This window comes from Bactrocera neohumeralis, chromosome 4 (assembly GCF_024586455.1).
Source record: "Bactrocera neohumeralis isolate Rockhampton chromosome 4, APGP_CSIRO_Bneo_wtdbg2-racon-allhic-juicebox.fasta_v2, whole genome shotgun sequence".
Classification (NCBI taxonomy): domain Eukaryota; kingdom Metazoa; phylum Arthropoda; class Insecta; order Diptera; family Tephritidae; genus Bactrocera; species Bactrocera neohumeralis.
The window spans coordinates 48,094,229-48,119,596 of record NC_065921.1 but is presented as its reverse complement, the minus strand read 5'-3'; the positions used below and the strand labels follow the sequence as shown (position 1 = coordinate 48,119,596).

General features: G+C 36.7%; 3 protein-coding genes across 3 annotated transcripts; all 3 read left to right on the top strand.

The window, feature by feature from the left end:
• Window positions 1-986: 986 nt before the first annotated feature.
• On the top strand, window positions 987-18,461 carry LOC126754548 (tubulin beta-3 chain). Its single transcript, XM_050466628.1, has 4 exons — window positions 987-1,376; window positions 14,448-14,556; window positions 15,822-16,066; window positions 16,146-18,461. Exons 1-4 carry the CDS (start codon window positions 1,320-1,322, stop codon window positions 17,097-17,099), a joined length of 1,365 nt encoding a protein of 454 aa, XP_050322585.1. The 5' UTR covers window positions 987-1,319; the 3' UTR covers window positions 17,100-18,461.
• A 1,629-nt stretch (window positions 18,462-20,090) lies between these two features.
• On the top strand, window positions 20,091-21,329 carry LOC126755733 (uncharacterized). Its single transcript, XM_050468476.1, has one exon. It carries the CDS (start codon window positions 20,091-20,093, stop codon window positions 21,327-21,329), a length of 1,239 nt encoding a protein of 412 aa, XP_050324433.1.
• A 195-nt stretch (window positions 21,330-21,524) lies between these two features.
• Window positions 21,525-24,749, top strand: LOC126755732 (uncharacterized). Its single transcript, XM_050468475.1, has one exon. The coding sequence runs from the start codon at window positions 21,525-21,527 to the stop codon at window positions 24,747-24,749; it is 3,225 nt and encodes a 1,074-aa protein (XP_050324432.1).
• Window positions 24,750-25,368: the final 619 nt, after the last annotated feature.

Here is a 25,368-nt window from a genome sequence, read left to right as displayed (position 1 = left end):
ATGGCTCCTGAAAATCGTCAAGCAAGCGTTAGAGAGATGGCAAGAGAGCGCGACATCTCTAGCGAGCCCGTTCGAATGATTTTGGGTATTATTCGCGTTCTTGCTCAACTTGTCCCGATTATGCTGAATTTGTTTCAAAAAGAGTACCGTAGATGTCCTTGATCGTGCGAATTACGATCCCACATAGATGGAAAGCAAGGCTCGGTGTGATTTTTTTTTGTTCCCCAAACTGAAATTGCTGCTCCGTGGAACCCGTTTTCAGTCGATCGAACAGATAAAACAAAACTCGCTGAATGAGCTAACGTCCATTCCAAAAAGTGCTAATGAAAAGTGTTTGAGTACTGGAAAAATCGTTGGAATAAAAGTATTAGATTACATCTGGTGGGGATATTTTGTATTTTATTTACAATTTCCGGGTTTAATTTTGTCACAATTTATGCTTCAGAACTACTTCACAATATATAATATATTTTTTTCTACCTATAAATTTAACTCTAAAATTGTTTAATTTATGATAGAAGCTACACATTTCACTTACCTACTTAATTAACTGTTACTTAACTTTATTTTTCTCAGTGCTAATGTCAGTATTGTACGATCGCTGATTGCATCTCGTGCAATATTGTCACTCATTCTTTTACTTGCGAGTATTCGCTCAACTTCAATTTCGCTTGACGGTGGCATATATTTAGCTCTCAATGGGTGCAAAGTCTCAACGAAGTGCGCTCATCTCCACCACCCAACCCAATACTTCTTAGTATGTATGTGTATAACATGCATTAATATATATAACACGCACACCAAGAAATGCTAATATACACAAATACGAATATGTAAGTATTATGTGTGTAGAAATTTACTCACCCATTATATGACACATGTGGCGTGCGGCGAACTCCGTCTGCGTGTATGGTATTTACTTTTGCCGGCAACCGGCGTATGCTTCATGCTGGCACAGCGCATTCCACTCATGATCAGTTCAGTTTCGTACGTCGAGTTGTAACCAAGTGCTTTGCCCACAACTGTTCCGTTCTCTGCTCCAACATTTATATCAAAGTATCACCGGAGTTTTCTTTGTGCGCAGGATATACCAACAATTGTGTATCTTCAAATCCATACTAATTGAAATTAAACCAAACGTGTGTGTGGTCCGAAATTTGAATCGAGTAAAATTTAATTAAAAATCTGCTAAAAAGCGTCGAGGATTTTCACAGGCGAATCCGAATTTCTGAGCGCAGGAACACAAAGCAATAAAAACAGCACTTAAACGTTAATTTGCGAGTTTCCTGTCGGAGCTAAATAAATACACTTTTAACGAAATGAGGGAAATCGTGCACTTGCAAGCCGGTCAATGTGGCAATCAAATCGGTGCTAAGGTAAGTGGGAATTTCTCGAAACTCGATCATCGATCGTTTGGCGACCGTTCGACTGATCCAAGCTCAACTCTATCAACTCACAAACGCTCGAGCGAGTTTCCTTTTTTCGCATTGTCAGCGGTGATCATAAAACGAGCAACAAAAAAGTTGAAAAATGTATTGCATTTTAATTTCGGTCAGGCAAAGTTTCGTTGTTTGCTTCTTTTCATAAATTTTGGCTGTATTTTAGGCGCGCGCACATTGTGGCAGGCTGCAGCTTGTACTGCGATTCTCTTTGTTTTTTGGTTACTATTGCTTTTGATTGTTGCTTTATTTTAATGTTTTTTATTTGCGTCAAGTTTTCGTTGCGTTGTGCTTTTGCGGTGCGGATCGTAGAATTTCTGAGGCAAAACCGCGCTTGCGCACTTTTAGGTAATTTGGAGAAAATCCAGTTTTGTCAGCGGATTTCCTTAGTAATTTTTTAAATTGTCAGTAGCCACGAAGTGTATGCCATGTGTACATATGTTTATTTGTGGCGAGCTTTGCATTTTTAGTTGAACGTGCGTAAATGCCTTTGCAATATTGGTAAAGAAGCTGATTGATGATCTCAACCACTGAAAATCAATGTCAAGGATTCCTGTACATAATTGAAAAATCGCAATGCAACATTTTTGAAATTCCAAAGAAAAATATTTTTAATTAATTCGCATCATCATAACAATTGGAATAATAGTTATAATTAATAACGTAATACATACTTTTGCTAGATTCGACTTCAAGATAGTGATCCAATCAAAGAATCTAAAAATTGTAACGAGGTTTTATATTTATAGAATATTAAATTCATTTTTAAGGTGCCAACGAAAGCCGCCGAGAAAGCAAATATTTTGTTTGCCAATTGAAGGCCTCAAATTGAATTTCCCCGTTGCTTAGGTTACTTGCGATAACCAGCTTCTCTAACATCAAATAAATAAACTGATCTTCAAACGCATATTAAATGATTCACAAACATATTTATACGTACTCATACACAAAATTCGAGCGATCTTTAAAGAATTGTGTGTTTACCCCACACATGACTGAAAGGTCCGTGGCGGCTGTATGGAAATCCACACAGTCATACGTACTTTCAGAGCAGAAGCACATCTACGCATATGTGTATATTCAAATGTGTAATCGTTTGTTTAGTAGGAAATTACCTATCGTAGTACATATGTATATACATATGTATGTAACATGTCATACAAATGCATGTAAATGCCTCAAAAAATATAAGTATGCAATTTATGTACTTAAATGATTTCAATCGGCCTGATGCATATTTCCACTTTTTATGCTCTATACAATATTGTAAATATGTAATAATATGTTTGTATGGATAGGTAATAAAGGTAATTATTATCAACATGAAATAATACTTAGTGATTATATACATGCATATGTATTTCGGCATTTCATTGTAATTCTAAGTGTTTATATAAATACTTCATTAATCAATTCTCAAGGAGCTTAATATTGTTATTATGTATGTATAAGTTTGTCACGAAATTTGTAACACTTAAAAGGAAACGCCAGAAAATCTATAATTCATCTACTATAATTGATCAGCATTACGAGCTGAGTCGATTTTGCCATATCTGTCTGTCCTGAAAATTTGCATCAGTATTTTTCTCCCCAAGAAGCGGTTCCGCCATATAGAGCCACTATTGGAGGAGAAATTCACGAAATTTGGCATAGAATGTTTTAAAAGACAACGCTACAGTCTTTGAATTTTTGAAAAATTTCAGATGGGATCACTTTAGGATATAGCTGCCATACAAACAACCGAAATCATGTTCTTTTAGAGAAAACTTTTTCATTTGTCTGGGGTATTCTAGTTTCCGCGCAATCGTTAACGATAAGGTTTTTCTTGTTTTTGTTTTGATAAGGCCTACAAATATGAGTAATTTTTAGCGATTTTCGATAAAATTTTATGTGGTGCACATTTTATTTAAAGAAAATAGTAATGAATACAATAACATAGGTAGAGAAGTGGACAATAGTAAATGTTAATGTTGTGATAAAAATATGATTAGATCGAGTAAGAATAAGAATAATATGTTTATTCATAAATTTTGCTTATGGGCGGTTTATATACCATGTTAAAATTTCTTTTACTAGTCAATAACTAGTTTAAGATTCTGATATGAATATACATTATTATAGTCTGTAGATTCCAAAGCATACGGGGATCGATTAGCCTATCCTTGTATACATATCATATTGATTGAAATTTGAGAGATGCACTGTGATCTGTGCCCCATATAACATGTTAGAGCTTTGGCTCGGATAATACTGTAAATTGTTTAAAATTATAGAGGCTAACTAAAAGATAGTTCTAGTTTCTAGTTTCTAAGTTGGTTTCTAAGTTGGTAATTTTAATTGGAATAACCACAAAAATGTTTCCTGTAAAGGTTAAAAATTGCAATTTCTTCCTATTTTGTTTTAATAAGCTGTTTTCAAAATAAAGTAAAGCTTTTGGCAAAGGACGAATGTCTTGGCCGACAAACTGCAGTTTTCTCTTATCAAAATCACTTTCACTTATCAACATTGTTTCCACCGTTCCAGTATGCACAAATGTATATACATATTTTCTCATATGTACTCACATATATATCGAACTTTATATACAAATATACTATATCAATTCAATACTATTTATGAATATATTTTCTTTAAAGACTAGACGCATCAGCATATCTTATACGATGACTTTACTTTAGTCTGGCAAACTGTCTCATATTTCTTTATCTAATAAACACAATCAACACACATATGTATGTACATATGTACTATACATAGGTGCATGCTTGTTATGTACATACATATGTGAGTGAGTGCTGTCATATATTAAACATTCAGTTGCCTAAAACCCATATTTTGATATTCAGCCAAGTAATCGGAAACGGCTTGCATTTGAGAAACCATATCGCAGAATAGAAGGAGATATGTATATTGTATGTATGTGCATTTATTGGCATAAGAATATACTTAGGACATAAATACATGTGCAGTTACATGTACATACATAAGTATATACATACGCACGCTCAATCTTCAGTTTCAAATTACCACAACAGTGCGCAGAATATCGGGGTCTAGGCTTGAAGTATCGCAAGTTTGAACCTTAACTCGTTGGTTTTTGTAAGTATTACTTGTGTTCTAAGTATGTATGTTCTTTTGTATGTATGTTTTCAATTAACCTCATTTGAAATCTTCATATAGTGTACATGTATGTATAAAACATTTCGTAAGAACACATATGGAAATGCAAATTCTTAATAACCTTATGCAATGACACACAAAGATAAGAATATTCCGTTGGGTTAATAAAATGCAGACATAAATGACTCAAGTAGACACGACGAAGCAAGTGCAATAAAAGTATTTGACTACTTTGCTTACACAAATGTTTCAGAATGACTCATCGGCCAGTAGGCGACATGCGGAAGTAATGTCCATACAATCACCTCGTGTTCTTCGGGACGCAGGACGAGCTCAAATTACGAGAAGTTTAAGCATAAACACAATGCATATCCAAACATGCGGAAAATAAGTGTATGTAGATAGACAAGTGTTTTTAATTAATGATTTCATTTATAGGTCTTCTTTACAAAATTTCGTTTTACATACATATCCTTAAAATTTGGGAATAATCCGGCTAATGGACTATATATTTATACAAACGTATATTTATAGTGACAGCTTTATTTTTAGAAACACTTTCATAATATAGATTACTTTTTTCAAATCTAATTGGAGCTTAGCCGTACTAAATGATTTCTATGAAACTCTAAAAAACCAAAAGAACAAACAATTCCTAAACAGAAAAATGTTAACTTCTACTGCATCAGATCGATATTCGAAAAGCTAAAGAACTAGCTTGCGTACATTCAGACAGACGGACATGGCCATTGTCAAAATGCTCTTATGAAACTTTACATACGTTCATATGAAGAGTGTACTAACCAAACAACTGGTAGAAACTGGTATGAGAGGAAATTCGATTCAAACTGTAAATGTCTTGAGAACTAAAAACCACTAATATTGGCCATTTCAATTATTTAACATTGTTTAATTTAAAGTAAGAGTTCTGTATCTTAAAAAACACCCTTTTTATCATAAATACATTTATGTTTGTTAGTGTAATAATGTTAACCCTGCACCAAATCGAAGAAATATAGTAAAAAAGTGCTTTGTTTTATTGAGCTTCGCGTGTTTCTTTCGAGTTCATTGTCATTGCCGTGAATTATGGTTGCAACGAATATGAATTTTATACATTGCATGTAAATAATTATCTCCAACTCATATAACGATTATTTCTGAAACGAGAACATAAACAAATACATATGTAAATAGAAGGGGTATTCAGAACGAACTTGTTAATCTGGTAATTCGTTAGTTGATAAATACTCAGTAGTGAGTGTAAATTTTGTTCCAAAATAGCTGATTCAATTTTATTAAATACTTACTTTTGAAAAATTTGTTAGAAACGGTTTTGTAGTGGACAGCAAATGTATTCTTCCGCAATGAATCAAGTTAACTTTTGAGACAACAACGGAAAGCAAGCATCCGAGTGATGAGCCAATTTAACGAAAAAGATATCATGCTTGACAGTCTTGTACTTCAATACTCGATAAAATTTGTTAATTTTACAAAAACAAAACGCACGTAAAAAACTGCCGAGTAACGTCTAAAGAATTTACAAAGCTGGTCTGAATACCCCTGAAGTAATCAGATAATTTATACCCACGGTACATTCATTTTTATATACTCGTATTAAAATGAACAATGGCATTGCACAATCCCAAAATGTTGGCTCCAAAGAAATATTTCCAAATGTTTGTTATGTTCACATATAAATAATTCTTCAATAATGTATTATACATATGTATATTTTTTATAGAAAAACGTCAATGCACTCATAAAAATAGAAGGAGTTTATCGGTGGTCAATCGAAAAAAGGAGTATGTGGTAAATTTTTATAACTAATTCACTAGTTGCATTGGATTTATCTTCTAAAGTATATAAACATCACGAACATAAGTCAGATGCCTTGGTCTTCCACTGACCTAAACATGAGCATTTACAACTATAAACTGAGTTAGCCCTCCTACAGCCTTACGCTTTTATATGACATATTTGTGGACTATACATACATATGTGCATATGCACAAAAATGTAATGTGGGATAACCGATTACTAATTTATTATTGACAGAAAAAGTTTTCATATGATCGACTTATGAAGTTTGTCTAACTGCATTTTATGACGGGATATGAATATGACATATCGTACTAAAATTAATTATACGATGCTGCAAATACCAGCAGTTAATTGCCGCTGTATATTTTTATAATTTCATTTTAAAAATGTCTAATCTGGCGCGAATATTTCCAGCTGAGGAATTTTTGAGGTTACTTGCAGTCGAGCTCGCTCTTTCTTTCGTTTTTATATTGGCACAGTTGCATTACCAAAGCAATTCGAATGTACATACCCGTACAAATGCATACATATACATAAGCACACATATGTATGTAACTGTATGGGTACAATAGTTTTGCACAAGTTTAGGCTGCAAGTACCATACATTGTGCACTGATTTGGAAATATTTCATGTCTTTGTTAAAAGAAAAGATTGAAATGAAAGGCGTACGAACCCACACTGATGCAGATAATCATTGTTTTTGTTATTGTATGGTGAAAAAGTAGTTGCAGACGAAACTGTCCGGAGTAGATACATATGTATGTGTGTACATAAATGCTAAGTTATCAATCAAAATAATTAATTAACGCTCATTAAAATCAAAGGACTGTTATGGTGAACAAAGTCTGGACTGTTTAATTATTATTAAAAATTGTATTTTATAAAATATAGTTTTTCAATATAATCACAGTCACGCTCCTATACAGAAATGCATATGCAGTGTACTGTTTCCCATATCTCAAGTATTAGCACTCAAATGGTGATCCCATCATATTAATTATTAAATTAAATTGTTTTTTTCGTATCATCTCTTTATCGGCAACACTGTGATCAAAACTATCGTATATTCGAGTATGTGCATATGTATGTAAATTACGGAGGTACGCCTCAAGTACGGCGACTGAAGAAATGTGAAATTAATCTTTTATGTACTCGGAACCGGTACTACTATACTTGTAGGCCGTCACGTATACATATCAGTCTCAATTGCAACTTATTATAAAATTTTAAATTAAAACTGTTTTCCTATGCCCTAAGATGATAAGATAAGAGCAGATGTACTATTTACTTCCAGCCTTATATGTACTATATCCATGATAACACGCAAACCTTACCACTTAAGTTTTTTAAATTTTTTTTCAGAGTTTTTCGTTCATTCGGGATTTTCCTCAATTTTGTTCTTTTTTATGTTCTTAGTAAGCATAAGTAAACTAAATTATATTATCTAATTATAATAATAGTTTTTAATTTATTACGTTTAATGAGTAAAACACAAATTAGCCTTTTTGTGCTTATACTAAAGCGGCCAATTTTATTGTTTTTAAAGTGATACATATACTAAACTTCGTGTTTCAATTAAAATAAAAAATTAAACAAAGTATCAATTTCAATTATAGTGTAATAAATTCAAAAAATAAAAAATATACTTTTTTCATCGCATGTCAGTCTCTTACATTTCGAACTCATTTTGTAAAGCTCATTATCTTTCAACTGATTTATCTATAGCTGAATGTGTTTTGTTTTTAATATTTTTGAAATATGATGTCATTAACTTATTTCTAAATAAAAAATTTCAATACCACAAAAAGTACCGCTATAAAGTGTTGTCAAATATGTACAATACTTGGAAATTTTGAGTGGTAAGATTTGCGTGGCCACGTTTGTATAATCTTCTGTAATATTTCAAAACTTTCAATTCTTCCGAAAGCAATTACCTACCAAAGTGTCTTGGCCCTCTTACAAAAGGGAAATTTCAAATATCCAAAAATTAAATTAATGGCTAATTGCAAATAAGAAGCAGTATATTTGGAAGACGAACGTATTGATTCATACTTACCTACAAGCGCCGATAGATATGAATGGTATGTAGCTTTCGCGCGGAAGAAATCGTTTGATAGTATAATATTTACTGTCCTTCTTTCCGCTTCTTAACGCCACTTGAGTGCGATCTATTTGGGTGGGAAATCACTGACGCACACTTGTGTGCGTATGCTTCAGTGATGTACATTATTTCAGAACCTTTCTAAAGTATGGTACAATCGTCGCAATTTCTTTATTTTATGCTTCACTGTTCCCTCTAATTAAAATTAACACAGCAACGGGCGCTGCTGTGGCCAGGCCAGCGCTGTAGACATCGCCAAGAAACGACCAGCAACCCAAGACAACGGCCAATGACCGTCTGTGGAAAAAAGGTCTATCCACGAATACGCCGACATACATATGTATATAAAAACATGCATGCAACGTGACTGTAAATTTGTGCTAGCAGCGAAAAGTTGAAACAATTCAAAAAGTCAAGTAAAACATAGTAAAATGTGAGAGAAAGTAAAAATACTCGCATTATTGACACAGAGGTTTTACAAAAAGCTTATAACATATTGCGCGCTGTCTAAAGTGTTTAGAATAAATTCAGTCTATGATATGTAGTATACCCATACAATATACATATGTATGTCACATTATATACAACTGTATTAAAATGATGCCTCATCAATACAGGTAACTTTATTAGCCTTTATTTCAAACCCACCAAAGTGAAAATAATAGAAAGTGAGTCGTTAGGGGGCAATCATTAAAACATGAGCAGTTAGTAGGGTACGAGCACATGTCCCTTATATAATTGTTTGAAAGTCAGGATTGGCAATCTACTTGATACCTGTATTTTTGTATAGGTAAAGTGCTATAAAGGCCTCCTTACATTCATACCCATGTCAAGGTGGAAAATGAAATGAATAATGAAAGAAAACTGAGAAAATTTAATGAAATTATTGCAAATATTCATCGATCTATTCGCTGGCCATATAAATGTTGTTGCTATATTTTTATTGACATTACTGGCGTTTTTGTTGCTTTCCCTAAGAATTTAAGCCTTGTTTGAATTAAAACATTATAATAATAGTAATGAGTACATAAACTTTTAAGCAGTTAATTAAATATTGTTTTTGTATTTGTTTACAACGAGTAGGCAGTAAACCTTTGCTCATTTTCAGCGTTGTAATTTTGTTTTAATTATGGCAATAAACACTTTCTCCAAAAACGAAACAAACGCATTTGCTCTCTAAATGCCGTCCAAGTAGACATACATATGTAAAGTATACATACATATGATTCGATGTGTTTGTATGAATGTACACATGTGAATTTCGAAATAATTTGAAAAAAGAATGAGCTTTGTCCAGTTATTAATTTATCTGATGGCAGATTGTACTTAGAAAAAGAGTCGTCTGCAAGCATGCATAATAAATTTTCAGAACAATAATAATTAAAGAGATCATCATACAGACTTCTTAATTACATATATGACAAAATCAATCGAGTGATGAAAACAAACAGTATTTCTACATTTTTGTGGATCAATTGACTGGAAAAACGATTTTCGAATTTGTAAGTATGGTACATTCTACTACTGGTACTATTTTTATAAGTAAATATTAAATTAAATTAATTCTTGAGCATAAATAAACTTACCATTACTGAGAGAGAGAGAGAGAGGATTACTGCATTACTTGAAATTAAAAACATCACATTCTCGCATTTGAAATGTTTCCCTTTTTTCAGTATTTCTAATTACCGCACTTCGTTTACCCTTTCTCATTTTAATGAACATAAATCTTTCAATTTTAAAGCTCTTGAACGCTGCGAAGCGTTGCATCGAAATTGAGATGCTGCACCGTCATCTAACTGATGTTCCAGAAGCCACAATGACTTCTTACATAACATATGTACATAAATACATAGGAAAGAACTAAACATACCTATGTACATCAATAGTACATACGAAAGAATATAAATAAAATAATAATATGTGTGGTATAATGCACAAAACGTTCAACTGTAACAAATTAGTATAAAAATCTTTCAATTGCTCATTCATATCTGATTTCTAAAGATCGAGATGTGTGTATGGCCCATCCAGCTGAGAATGAACTCACTCATATCGGGGTAAGTGCATCATTACAGACAGCCAGCACACTTTAAAGTATATTAATTGCCATTGGAATTTAACCCAAAAGCACAGTTAAGTGTAGCTATTAATATGTTTTAGAGAAGTTATTCACCATGATTATTATTGCTAGCTAATTGCTTACATCCGATATTAGTGTTTCCTTAATTGAAGTAATTATAGCCTAACAATATCGGATTATATATACTTACTATATCTCGCTGTGATCATTGTGACAGAAACCTATTAGTACCCTGAAAAAAATCATGACATGCAACACACAATTAAATATTAAACTATATAGAAAGTGACATGAAAGAGTCCATTGTCCCCATAGTCATGATTATGTTTTTATACCGTCCGTCCGTGCTAAGCTGTAACTTGAGTAAAAATTGAGATATCGTCATGAAACTTGGTACACGTATTTATTGGCTCCATAAGAAGGTTAAGTTCGAAGATGGGCAAAATCGGCACACTGCCACGCCCACAAAATGGCGGAAACCGAAAACCTATAAAGTGTCATAACTAAGCCATAAATAAAGATATTAAAATGAAATTTGGCACAAGGGATCGCATTAGGTAGGGGCATATTTTGACGTAATTTTTTTGGAAAAGTGGGCGTAGCCCCGCCCCCTACTAAGTTTTTTGTACGTATCTCGGAAACTACTATAGCTATGTCAACCAAACTCTACAGAGTCGTTTTCTTCAGGCATTTCCATATACAGTTCAAAAATGGAAGAAATCGGATAATAACCACGCCCACCTCCCATACAAAGGTTATGTTGAAAATCACTAATTTTGCGTTAACGGACTAACAAAAAACGTCAGAAACACTAAATTTTAAGGAAGAAATTGCAGAAAGAAGCTGCACCCAGGCTTCTTTTAAAAATTGAAAATGGGCGTGGCCTCGCCCACTTATGGACCAAAAACCATATCTCAGGAACTACTATACCGATTTCAATGAAATTCGGTATATAATATTTTCTTTACACCCTGATGACATGTACGAAATATAAGTGAAATCGGTTCACAACCACGCTTTCTTCCAATATAACGCTATTTTGAATTCCATCTGATGCCTTCTCTGTATAATATATACATTAGGAACCAATGATGATAGCGGAATAAAACTTTACACAAATACGGTATTTGAAAAATATGTAAATGACTGATAATGAAATCTCGATTATCACTTTATCGTGCTAGAGTATAAAATGTTCGGTGACACCCGAACTTAGCCCTTCCTTACTTGTTTTTTTTTTTGCAATATTTCCATTATTGGTGGCTAAAGTGGTACACCGAGAAACTAAAAGATCGTTCACTCAGAGCTGCGCAATTCCGGGCATAGCTATCCCGATAATCTTCCAGAGAGTTCACAATGATCGATTTTGTTTGCATCTGTACCTGGTAAAGTACTACTGTTGGCCGTGTGTGTTCGATGGATCTTCTTCTTCAATTTTTTTTTCTATCCCAATAATTCTCTGGAAATAGCTATGCCCCTTTGTGAATTTACATAGTATAACAATTCCTGATTTAAAGAGAATTTCTTCTGAACTCCCGCTTATCAAAGCAGTGATATAAAACTGCCTCTCCTGTGTCAAACTGGAAGACGAACGAATTGAACAAACAACTTTAACTCAAATAGATTAGCAAACAGAAAAAGTTCGATTTTGAAAAAGTTTGGATAACTTTGTTGTTGCTTTCAACCTTAAATTTTTTGGTTGCAGAGCGGTCTGAAGCCAACCAAACATAGAAATGGGCGACAGTAGTACTTTGCATAGTCATTTCCTTAATCCATTTTATAAAAAAAAAATTAGGGAGATCTGTAGAGCTTTTCTAGAAATAACGACAATATTGATAAAATTTATTTCAGTATTTAATTGCAATTTTGATAAAGTTTTCGAAACCAAGCGAAGTGTGAGAGTACATAGAAATTTCATTTAATTTTGTTTTTATTAAGAAAACTATGAACTTAGTGATGCATAAATAGATGACTCATCACAACCACAATTATAAGCCCAAAACCAAATTTTTGAATGCATATTTAAAAATGCTTTTTAGCCAAATTTCCTCGATATTGTGTCAACCGCCGTACACTAATTACAAATCTCCTGAAATGTGTTTGTCACAGTTATGCGTTGCACTCCCAGACCGCATTGCATGAGTTGACTTACAAAAGTACTTTCCTGAGATATTTTTGAAATTATGTATCCACATATCATTTGTCAGCCACAAATGTTCCCCAGGAGCGGAATGCTTTTTTAGCCCCTTCTACAGTTCGCTTCTGCAGCATGCGAACGCTCAGCAGCAGCCTAAAATAGGCGACAACAAATTTATTTCACATTTCGGGGCTATTTTCGGAATACACAAATGCAATGCAATGGTGTACGCATAGGAAAGTTGCCGCATTCCCAGTTGAGAGTGTCTTGGGGAAATGGCGACGCTGTGCCCAAGTGTTAAGTTGTGGAAACTCCACTCGAGCGCAACCGGAAAGCATTTTTAGCTGACACCGCACACACACACACAGATGTGTGCGCAGATACAATTAGTTTAAATTTAGCTCTAAATCAGGGCAACGCAGAGTTAAGAACTGTGTGGCTGTGTGGTGGAGGCTTAGGCAGGCAATAAACTGTCATTTCAACCATAATTACATGTGTACATACTTATTACATACATATGTATGTATATACTGTATATATCTGTATGTAGGTGTATTGAAGAGTCATAAACCATTGATCCTCCAATGCTTTATTTTGGGACATCGAATGACTTTCTTATGTAGAATTACATGAAGTCACAATGCAGTGCAATGCTTTGGGTCATAACGTCTTTCTACTTTATCACCAGAATAATACATCCTAGTTTTAATTAATTTTTTTTCCTTGATTGTTACATTTATTCGTTCACCTTCCATTTCAAAGTAACAATACAACACTCCTTTTACAAATTCGATATCATTGTTGGTTAATTTTCAGCTCATGAATGAGAGGTTATCTTTAAAATTTAAGTACTCGTAAGTACTTTATTATTCTATTTCATTTTATAGAATGAATCAGCAAACGTGTTCTAGTTACTTCAAGTAAAGCGAGTATATGGAACGTCACTCGTATTCGTTTTCTGAATAGGGTACGTGTGTAATTTATGCCCAAATATAGGTACAGCCTAAAACGCACCACAAGCTGTAAATATATAATATATTTACACACACATTCTCGCACTTTTAAATTTAGTCATTGAGCTCGAAAGAGCCATTCCAAATACATCTAATACAACTTAATGAATTAAACACAAACTTTTGCTAATTGCGACAATATCACCGACAGATTAAAATTGTAAAATATATTGTATATATTTTTCGCTACTTGAGTGAAATCTTAAATAAAATAAAATCGGTAAATGATAATAGATTGTTTAATTAAACAAAAAGAAAAGTACATATTTTTCTGTCCCTTTTACCTCAGATTCAGTATGGTTTGTTTCTTAGAGCCCTCACTTCCTTGCACTGAAATCTCGCTTCTAAAATGGGTGTCTATCTGCATACCAGTTTGAAAACCTCCTCTCGTTCCTATGAGTAAGAGTCATTTCATCCCGGTAGAGCTCACTATGAACCAAATACAAGCAAGAATTGACGATTCTGGGGAGTGTTCAATCCAAATAGTCTGAATTTATGATTCCATGACAATTGATGAAACTTGTACCCATAATTGCAAGCCGGAATACAATCAACAATCAATTGTAGATAGTTCAAAAACAAGCACGATCTTAAAATGTTTGAAAGATGAAATCCCTTAAAAATGAAAATCTGTTAAATAACAAATTCGATTTTTTGGAAATTTTTATTTGGTCAAGGACTCTTATGAAGTACAATTACGGTATTACATAATTTAATTTATTGTGTTTTTAGTTTTGGGAGATCATCTCAGAGGAACATGGAATCGACAGCAATGGAATTTACAATGGCGACAGCGATTTACAATTGGAGCGGGTCAGCGTTTATTACAATGAAGCTTCAGGTAAAAAAAACCGTTAAATAAATCTATAAAATGAGATTTTCCCCAGGTGGCCACCTCGAAACTTTTAAATTCTATATTTAGCGGGGTTGTTATGGTCAGTTTAAGTTCGAGGCGATAGTCATTCACACAAATGCAATTTTCCAAACGTTTAATTTGCCGAAGTATCACCGTAGAAACGGCTGTAAGAGGTTAACAGAAGAAGATTACATTTGCATTTCCAAAGTTGCCAAGTACAGTACAATGGCATTGAAGACAAAATCTTTCGTAGCTGATATTCGACATTTTGTTTTGTATTTTGTTCCTATATTAATAACTAATTTTACAAAGGACCGGATTGATGACTCTCACAAAATGAAAGAAGTGAATATTTTTAGTGACTTACCTATTCATCAGAACATTTAAAAATTTATAAACTTATAATGATCCCAGTGAATAGCGCCATTTTCGGAAACTATTTAAAAAAAATATATATATCACACAGTAAGCTAGATTTGTAATACAAGTATGTGTGTGGAGAAATATGTGAGATCAATCGTAAGATCTCATACTTTTCCTGTTATTTTTTTATGTTGTATGTGTCATTAATCTCAAAAGTTAAAAATTAATATACGGATCACACAAAAGTTCGGATATTAGCGTGATTTATTAAGTACGGGTTCACAAATGATCAAATAAATAATGAAAAACCTAGCTTTTGTTTATGTTTACATTAAATTTATACCATACTGGGTGAACGTTAGTTTATATGTCGGCCTCCAGCTTTCAGTTTTGGCTATCAACACCATTGGCCAGTGAGATGGGAAAGGGCGTCACAATTTTGACTAAGAAAGCGGCGATACTCTCAATCGCTGTCATTGTCCCCACAGTGTTTGTCGCAAACTTCCTTGTTTGGTCAACGCTGAGCATGTTGCCTACCGCTTTGGTTGCAAAGGCACTCATGTGCGCACGTGCTATGCATTTTAAAAACCTCAATTGTGATTTAAGACACAGCCACTGACAAAAAATAAAAAAAATGAATATTAGCACGTCGCCAAAGTGGAAGGGGCGACTATGAGGTATTAAACTAGGCTTAACAATTTCCAATGCCGTGGCCAGATATTTCTACATAATTCCATAAAAACACTCTGCTATCTATTCCAAACAGTGCCTTTCATTTTCTACCCATACAAATAAATACTATCGATTTTCATGTGATTTTCTCATTTTAACACTTTTGTCTTTTTAATTTTTTTATTAACTTGCATATGATTTATGCGCTTTTCCAGCTGTGACGCGTTCCTCTGGCGGAAAATATGTGCCCCGTGCCATTCTTCTCGATCTTGAACCAGGTACCATGGAATCGGTGCGATCCGGCCCCTATGGGCAACTTTTTCGTCCAGACAACTTCGTATTCGGTCAGTCGGGAGCCGGTAATAATTGGGCCAAAGGTCATTACACCGAAGGTGCGGAACTGGTGGATAATGTGTTGGATGTAGTGCGTAAAGAATGCGAGAACTGTGACTGCTTGCAGGTAAGTGTTATTAATTTAAAAAGCGTTCCTGTTTATATGTGTATGTTTTATTTATAAAAATTATTGCTTTTCACCTTAGGGCTTTCAATTAACTCACTCATTGGGTGGAGGCACTGGCTCTGGTATGGGCACATTACTCATTTCAAAAATACGTGAAGAGTATCCGGATCGTATAATGAATACCTACTCGGTAGTACCTTCACCCAAGGTATCCGACACTGTTGTTGAGCCATATAATGCCACTCTCTCCATACATCAGTTGGTGGAAAATACTGATGAGACCTATTGCATTGACAACGAGGCACTCTATGACATTTGTTTCCGTACATTAAAGGTATCCAATCCAAGTTATGGCGATCTCAATCATCTCGTATCGCTGACTATGTCCGGTGTGACCACATGCTTACGCTTCCCTGGTCAATTGAATGCTGATCTTCGCAAGCTAGCTGTGAACATGGTACCCTTTCCACGTCTGCATTTCTTTATGCCCGGTTTTGCGCCACTCACTTCGCGAGGTTCTCAACAATATCGTGCTCTGACCGTACCCGAGTTGACACAACAAATGTTTGACGCCAAAAACATGATGGCCGCCTGTGATCCTCGACATGGCCGATATTTGACTGTCGCTGCCGTTTTCCGTGGCCGTATGTCCATGAAGGAGGTCGACGAACAAATGTTAGCGGTGCAAAATAAGAATAGCTCCTACTTTGTTGAATGGATACCGAATAATGTAAAGACGGCGGTATGTGACATCCCACCCAAGGGATTGAAGATGTCCTCAACCTTTATTGGTAATACAACCGCCATACAAGAGCTATTCAAGCGTATTTCAGAACAATTTTCGGCAATGTTCAGGCGTAAAGCTTTCTTGCATTGGTACACAGGCGAGGGTATGGATGAGATGGAGTTTACCGAAGCGGAGAGTAATATGAATGATTTGGTGTCCGAGTACCAACAATACCAGGAGGCCACCGCTGACGATGAATTCGATCAGGATGTGAATCAGGAGGAGGTAGAGGGCGATTGTATTTAATGTTGAGACCAGAGGAATGAGGAGCGTGCGGAGTGCGGCGGGAAAGAGGGGAATAACAGCATTAACTTTACGAGAACGTCTATGGCTATCGGGAATGCATTTCGATTGGCGAGAGAGATATGATAGCTGCGAAATTCTTTAAGACACTGAATTATGAAGAATTAAAAATTTTGCACACTTTTCCGCTGTGTACATGTTCAAAACTGGAAAAGTTAAAACTACAAGACAAAGAGTTAAAATCAAATTTAAATTAGTATTTCGCACATAAAAACAATGTTCCATTTTCAATTTAGTTTATTATGTAGCGCGTATGTACGTGAAATTTTCGACACCAACCTACGCAGGCATATGTATATGTATGTCTTAATTAGAAAGAACTTATTAGTAACTTATATTCGACCATGTTAATTAACAAATCTAGGGCACGTCTATCGCATTTCTCTGCTGGTGGTTTGGAACTCTTCATGAAATCATCAATATAGTGGTTACAATTCAAATACTCGTAATCTTTCTACCCAAAATACTATTTATTTTTTATAGTCATTATACTATTATATACATAATTCTACACACCATTTCAAGCATTTCATTCATTTGCCATCTTCAGTCTGTTTGTACATCGATTTTAACACATCATATTTTTCTAAACAAAATCTCATATGGATTTAGAATTTTTAGTACTAACAAACGGCAAATAAAAAGTCATCTTACTATAGTATGGAATTTCCTTAAGGGGTCCCGTTTTAATTATTCTATATTTTCTTAAGGTCAAGTTTACGTAGACTAAAATATGCATAATTACTCAATTTTTTTTCCTTGCGAAATATAAATTCATGTATCGAAAAAATTTCCGTCGATGAATTCAAATCGTCACCTGAAATTCAAAATAACGTATCATCAAAAAATTCGAAATTGAGTGTCTTATTGATTATGATTAACTACTTCAAATTACAAACATAATATTACATATGTCCAACATTTTCAGGTTCTGCGCTCAGATATGAACCAGTTTTAACCAATATTAAAAATTTGTTTCACTCATGTTCCATTTTATGTCGTTTTAATTCATGCCACTGTAAATTTCCGAAAATGTTGTTACGTTATTTTGCATTTCAGATGACGAAATATACTATATAGTTGCAAAAAAGGCTTAAAACTCATACATATGTACATATGTAGGTACTTGCTTATGTAAACTCGCATTCACTATATAAAAATTTCACAATCTGAATTTACAAAACCTTAATTCGTTACCACACCACTTACTATTTTCTAAACAACTAAGCAACGGGCCAATATAAATTCTCCTAATATATGTATGTACATATATTCGAAAAAATATCTGAATTTTTAAATACAAAAGTTATTGTACCAGTTTAAAAAATATATTCACGAAGCATAATTAAACACGGTATTCTTAGCAATATTTAAGAGTTTTCTCTGACTTATATTAATTTGTATTTTCGCATAAAAATCAAAATCATAATTTTGTTATTCAAATAAAATTCAACTAAATTATACAATATTTGATTTATTATTCGCAAAGCAGTGATGAACGATTTAATTTGAGTGGCTGAAGGCCATATGGTGGCCTAAAACAGGTAAATACCATAAACTATTTTATATAATTATAAACTATTTTTAATCAATTATTTTGCACAAATGTCTGTTGAGCTTGTGAAGAAAACTCCGAAACTAAATAAGACAAGATACAAGTTAGGAGGGAGATTAAGGGATTGTGTTGTTATGTTGTGAACATGAGGGGTATTTTTAGGGATGCACTTTTTGATTAAAATAAAAATTTCGAAACGTTTTACTCTTCCTGCGCCATTTTGTGTTTAATCCACCGAGCATAGATCCTTAATATTTAAGACCAACGTTAAAATAATTCCCACGGAGATTTTTGCATAATTATATGTATACATACATGTGTAAGTTATGGGTTTACTTGTCGAAAGTAAAAATATCTTCTTTTTCTGGTCTTACGACCTTTATTGTTCAACCGCTCGCTTAACTCTAAACTTAACAAAATTTTATATGTAATTCTTATGGTAACTTAATGCGCTTGCAGTTCTGCTGACATCGGTTCCCACGTTCCGCTGGATTTCCAGAGAATCACGCCACACTGCGCTAGACGTATCGTCAGCACTTTTGCGAGTAGAACGGATGCGCGTGTTTTTTGATTGCTTTAAATGTTATTGTTGCTAACTTGTATATTTAATACAGAATTTACAGCCGTCCTCGCATACTTTTGTGGAAATATCTTTTATTACATGCTTCATTATTTAAATGGAAAGAACTAATGAATCTGCAGCAGACATTATTTAAAAATAATTCAGTTGTCAATGCTGTCAATAAACCTTTATCTTACTTCGTATTAAGGGGGTATTCTCATGTAATCACTTCGAAAAATCGATTTTTTTTTTTATATTTTGACAGTAAAACCTATTGAAAACATGCTGTGAAAAATTCAGACCGAAATTCATAGTATTTGATAAGTTACAGCTCATAGTCGCCGACGTGTCGTCTGCAGCTGCTACGTTTCTAAACGAATTTTTCTCAAATCATTTTCTGAAACTGTCATGGTCCTAAAAAAAAAATTATTCAACCGATTGTGTTTAGGATTATTTACGTTAGTTTTAAGTTTATTTTCTTATAATGTTAAGTCTGATCTGGCAATACTGTTTTATCTAAGTTTTCTATTTCTCATCTCTCTTTTATCATACATTTCTGTTTGATATTATCTTTGTTTATTCATATTTCGAAGTTACGGTATTTTAAATTCCTTTGAACTCCTATAAATACGGGAGTTCATGTATGTACAACGCTCTTCTCTGATTGTAACTTAGTGCTGATGGTACTCATCTCAATAAAGCATTGAGAACTCTACCCGCTGGTAAAATTAATTATTTAACATTTTGGTGCCTCCTGTGAGGACAAATATTTTTAAATTTAGTTTGTAATTGTTTGTTATTGCGGTTGTGTGGTTTCATGGCGGAACTTAATTGGCGATCATCGGCGGTGAAAGCAATAAAGCGCATACATGCACGTGTCTTGGAAGGTGCCATGGAAAACCGTGATGTGTTTCATCTCCAACAAGAGCTTAAGTCGCTTGAATCGCATTTTGAGCGCTTCATGGAGAACCATAATCGTTTGGTTGGAGGAGCTACGTCCACCGAGATGGGGCCACATGATGCACTTTTGGAATCAGTAGAGGAGCTGTATACTGCAGCATGCAGCAGACTTAATCGTCTCATCGCATCGTCAAGGGTTGAGTCTAATGTCGCTGACGGAACGCAAAATTGCCCCACGACATCTCTCGATGGGCATTTGGTTGATCTCAAATTAGACCCGTTAGCTATCCCGTTGTTTGATGGAGACATGTGTAAATGGTTAGCGTTCAAAGATGCCTTTGAAACACTGGTACATAATTCGACATATCCAGAAGCGTTTAAGTTGGGAAAACTTCGGCAGGCGGTAAATGCGACTACTGTTCCTTTAATTGGTGGGATATATTCAGGTGGCTATCAGGAGGTGTGGAAGGCTCTCAAGGACCGCTATGACAACAAAAAGCAGCTAGCGGAAATACACGTATCCCGTTTTCTTAACCTAAAGCCAACTACTCATGAGTCATCACAAACGTTATTGACTATTGTGGATACGGTTCATGAATCGCTGCGTGCATTGCGTGTTATGGACATCCCTATAAATCAGTGGGACGCATTGGCTGTACCAATCGTGGTGGCTAAGCTTCCAGCCGTAACTAAGCGTGACTGGTGTATGAGGTGCTCCACTACAGATATACCACAATTAGAAGATTTATTGAAATTTCTGGAAAGACGTGCTCACAGCCTAGCTCCTGAACCATCGGTCTCAGTAATAGCTTGCCGTCAGCAACGACCACTGAGGGCGCATGTGGCTACTACGGACGCCGCCCTGTGTGCTCATTGCGGGTTAGCGCATCGAATTGTCAAGTGTCCTGCAATATTGGCTCTTAGCATCGAGCAACGATTTGAAGCCCTTAAGAGATTGAAATTGTGTTACAACTGTTTACGTTCGAGTCATTCCTATCGTCAGTGTTCGTCTGGTAATTGTAGAAATTGTGGACGCAAGCATAACACGATCCTATGTCGAGACAAGTTCAACAACACGTCAACGTTTTCTTCTACAACTACGCCAGCCGTATGCAGTGAGGTACCTACGGAGGTGCCGATAATCACAACAGCATGACTAGCCGCACCAGCAAAGCCTCTCGCTGCCAATCCAAAACCGATAACTCTTTTAGCAACAGCGCGTGCATATGCCTTTGGAGAAGCATCGGTGCAGCGAGTGGCACGAGTCCTGTGTGATCCCGGATCACAGGTCAGCTTTATAACGGATCGCCTAGCAAACTGTTTGCAGTTATATCGACGAAAATGTGACTTGATGGTAGAAGGTGTAGGCGCGACCATCAATATTCGAGTGAAAGGCAGCGTTACGTTCACTCTGAGATCAACAACATCTAATTTTGAAATGCGAATTGATGCATTGGTTTTATCGTCCATTACTTCACCGACTCCAGCAGTGAAGATTGACATGAACCAATGGCCATACTTGAGAGGCATAGACTTGGCGGACAACCAGTTTGGTACGCCTGGAGTTATCGACGTTCTTATTGGCGCGGACGTGTGGGGGCGTCTCATAGAAGGTGAAGTCATCGGTGGAAGACCAGACGAACCTTTTGCCCAGCGTACCCGCTTCGGATGGGTGGTGTTTGGTCCAGCAGCAGTGACCTTTCCTTCAACGGAATCATTGCTCACACTCACCACTTCGCTAGACACGGAGGACTACCGGTTGGAGGAACTGGTGTCAAAGTTCTGGCAAATGGAGGAAATAGCGGTGGTTGACGATCTGCCACAGCACGAGTGTGAGCAGATTTTCGAAACCACTCATAGCCGTACCCTAGACGGCCGTTATATGGTACAGTTACCCTTGCGGCGAAAGGCAACGGAACTAGGTGACTCGTACACACTGGCATTACAGCAATTTCATAGACTAGAGCGTCGTATGGTTGCGGATCCAGTCCTTAGAGAAAACTACATTTCATTTATGAGAGAATATGCAGCCCTTGATCACATGGAGATAGTACAACCACCTTACAATCACACAAATTGCTACTACATTCCTCATCATGCGGTCACAGCAAAGTTTCGCGTGGTGTTCAACGCTTCGGCACCTACCAGCACTGGAATCTCACTGAACGATGTTCAACTGGTAGGTCCAACGGTTCAGGATTCGTTGAGTAGTATACTTTTACGTTTTCGTCGCTATCGAGTGGCGATAACTGCGGACATAGAGAAAATGTTCAGGCAAGTGTTGGTTGCACCTGAACATCGCGACTATCAACGAATTATATGGCGTGAGTCTCCTGCAGACGATATCCGAGTATATCGCCTGAAGACTATCACATATGGTATGGCATGCAGTCCTTACAATGCAGTACGAACCCTGCAACAATGTGCGTATGACAATTACGCTGTGGTTCCTGACCTACAACAAGCGGCTCGTGCTCGAAGTGCGATATTAACTTCGTTTTATGTTGACGACTTCTTGACAAGTTGTGAAAGCGGTACTGATGCAGTGGAGCTGGCTACGAACGTGGATGCCATTTTATCTGCTGGAAAGTTCAGCCTAAGAAAATGGAACTCGAACGATAGTCAGGTGATGATGCGTTTATCTAATGAGCCGTCTCTTTCTAGCTATATCTTCCATCCTGGGGAGACTTCCGTTTTGGGCCTAAGATGGGACGCACTGTCGGATCAGTTATTCTTTCGCGTCGATCTACGTCAAAGAGGAGAGATACCCACAAAGCGTCGTGTACTCAGCGAGGTGGCACGACTCTTTGATCCTACTGGATTGTTATCGCCTGTTATCGTTACTGGGAAAATATTCATTCAGAGATTGTGGTCTGCCGGTCTATCTTGGGACTCACCATTACCTGACGATCTTTGCCGCGAATGGCTGAAGTATCGGGCACAGCTTCCAGAGCTTAATCAAATTCGAATCGAGCGGTGGATGGGCATGATTCCACGCATTGAAACATCATTTCACGGGTTTTGTGATGCTAGCTCACACGCGTATGCAGCGGTGATTTATGCGAAGACGTTGCACACAGACGGTTCAGTACGTTTCACTCTTCTTACGGCACGTACCAGGGTAGCACCACTCAAGGCTACTACCATTCCACGCTTGGAACTTGCGGCAGCGCTACTTCTTGCCGAAACATTCCAGAACGTTCGGGATTCTTTGGGACTAGTTGACGTTCCCTACTATCTATGGTCGGACTCAGCTATCGTACTGTGTTGGCTGAGGAAGGATTCAGCAACACTAAAACCATTCATATCAAATCGGGTTCGTAGAATACAAGAGCTGACATCCCCCACGCGATGGCATCACATTCGTTCTGCTCATAACCCAGCTGATTGTGCCAGTAGAGGAATCACACCTGGCGAGCTACTGGTACATCCACTTTGGTGGCATGGACCTAAGGAGGCAGAGATGATCTATTTGGACAGTAGTGATGTTCCTCTCAGCAAGGATGAGTCAGAGGTCTTACTCGCCGAAAAGCGAAATACGAACAAATTGATTGCACTCGTGTCACATCCACTGTATACACGTCGTCCAAACGGGCATGCTATCCTCTTAACTGAACGGTTCAGTAATATCACACGATTGTTGGGAACGGTGGCCATTATTCTACGTTGGTTAAGAAACCGTCGACACCTTCGCCAACCGGTTATTAGTGCTCAGGAATTGGAAGACGCACTATACACTATAATCCGTTTAGAGCAACAGGAACATTTTGCAGATGAAATCCGTCAATTGAAGTCTAGTTCAGGTTTGGCATCTTCCAGTCGAATAATGCCTTTAAATCCCTTTATAGATAAGAACCGAATCCTACGTGTTGGAGGACGCATTCACAAGGCTGAACTAGGACATGATCAACGATTCCCTATTATTTTACCAAAATCAACGCCGTTGGTCAAGCTTTTACTACACCAGGCACATGAAGCTACACTGCACGGAGGAGCGCAGCTCATGCTACACACTCTTCGTCGCCGCTTCTGGATTTTGAGTTCCAGGCAAGCAGTCAAAGGTTTCATCCATAACTGTGTAGTGTGTCGTCGTCACAGAGGGGAAGTCCTGAAGCAGCAAATGGCTTCCTTACCCGGGCAGAGGATTAGAGCCGCTAGACCGTTCATTTCATCTGGTGTCGATTACTGTGGGCCTTTTACATTACGAATCGGAACGAAACGCTCTCGAACGCTTATCAAAACGTATCTCGCAATTTTCGTTTGTATGGTCACCAAGGCTGTACACATTGAGGTGGTTGATGACCTATCGTCACAAGCCTTTCTAGATGCCTTCACTCGTTTCGTCAGCCGACGCGGTCCCTGTCGGGATTTATATAGTGATAATGGTACAGCGTTTGTTGGTGCCAATCGACTCTTGAAGGAAGACCTTGCAGCATGGCAGGGTGAGAATAATAAGCGATCGTTAGCAAATTCTGGCACGCATTGGCATTTCATAACACCCAGTGCTCCGCATCAAGGAGGCCTCTGGGAGGCGGCAGTGAAATCCGCTAAGCACCATTTGATACGCGCTGCGTAGGTGCGCAGGTCATGTGGTATAGTCAGTTACAGACGCTGGCAGTAAGAATAGAAGCCTGTCTTAACTCCCGTCCTATTACACCACTGTTCGACGATCCGGAGGAGAAACTTGCGTTAACGCCTGGTGATTTCCTGATTGGGTCTCCACTACTGGCGGTCCCCGAACCAGATATCAAGCATATTCCTAGCAACCGGCTGAAGCAATGGCAATGGATACGTCACATACAACAGGTATTTTGGGAGCGATGGAGTGAGGAGTATCTCACCATTCTGCAGAGACGCAACAAATGGCTTCGGCGCTCGAGGAATATAAGGGTGGATGATATCGTCCTAGTCAAACAAGAGAACCTGCCTCCAACTCACTGGTGCCTGGGTCGAGTGACAACAGTACATCCCGGAGCTGATGGAGTGGTCCGCAATGTCACGTTGAGAACAGCTAGAGGATACATGAAACGAGCCGTCCAGAAACTATGTCTTTTGCTAGAGAAGGAAGATTTCGAGTCGACCGACTCGACCGGGCAGGATGTTTAGGATTATTTACGTTAGTTTTAAGTTTATTTTCTTATAATGTTAAGTCTGATCTGGCAATACTGTTTTATCTAAGTTTTCTATTTCTCATC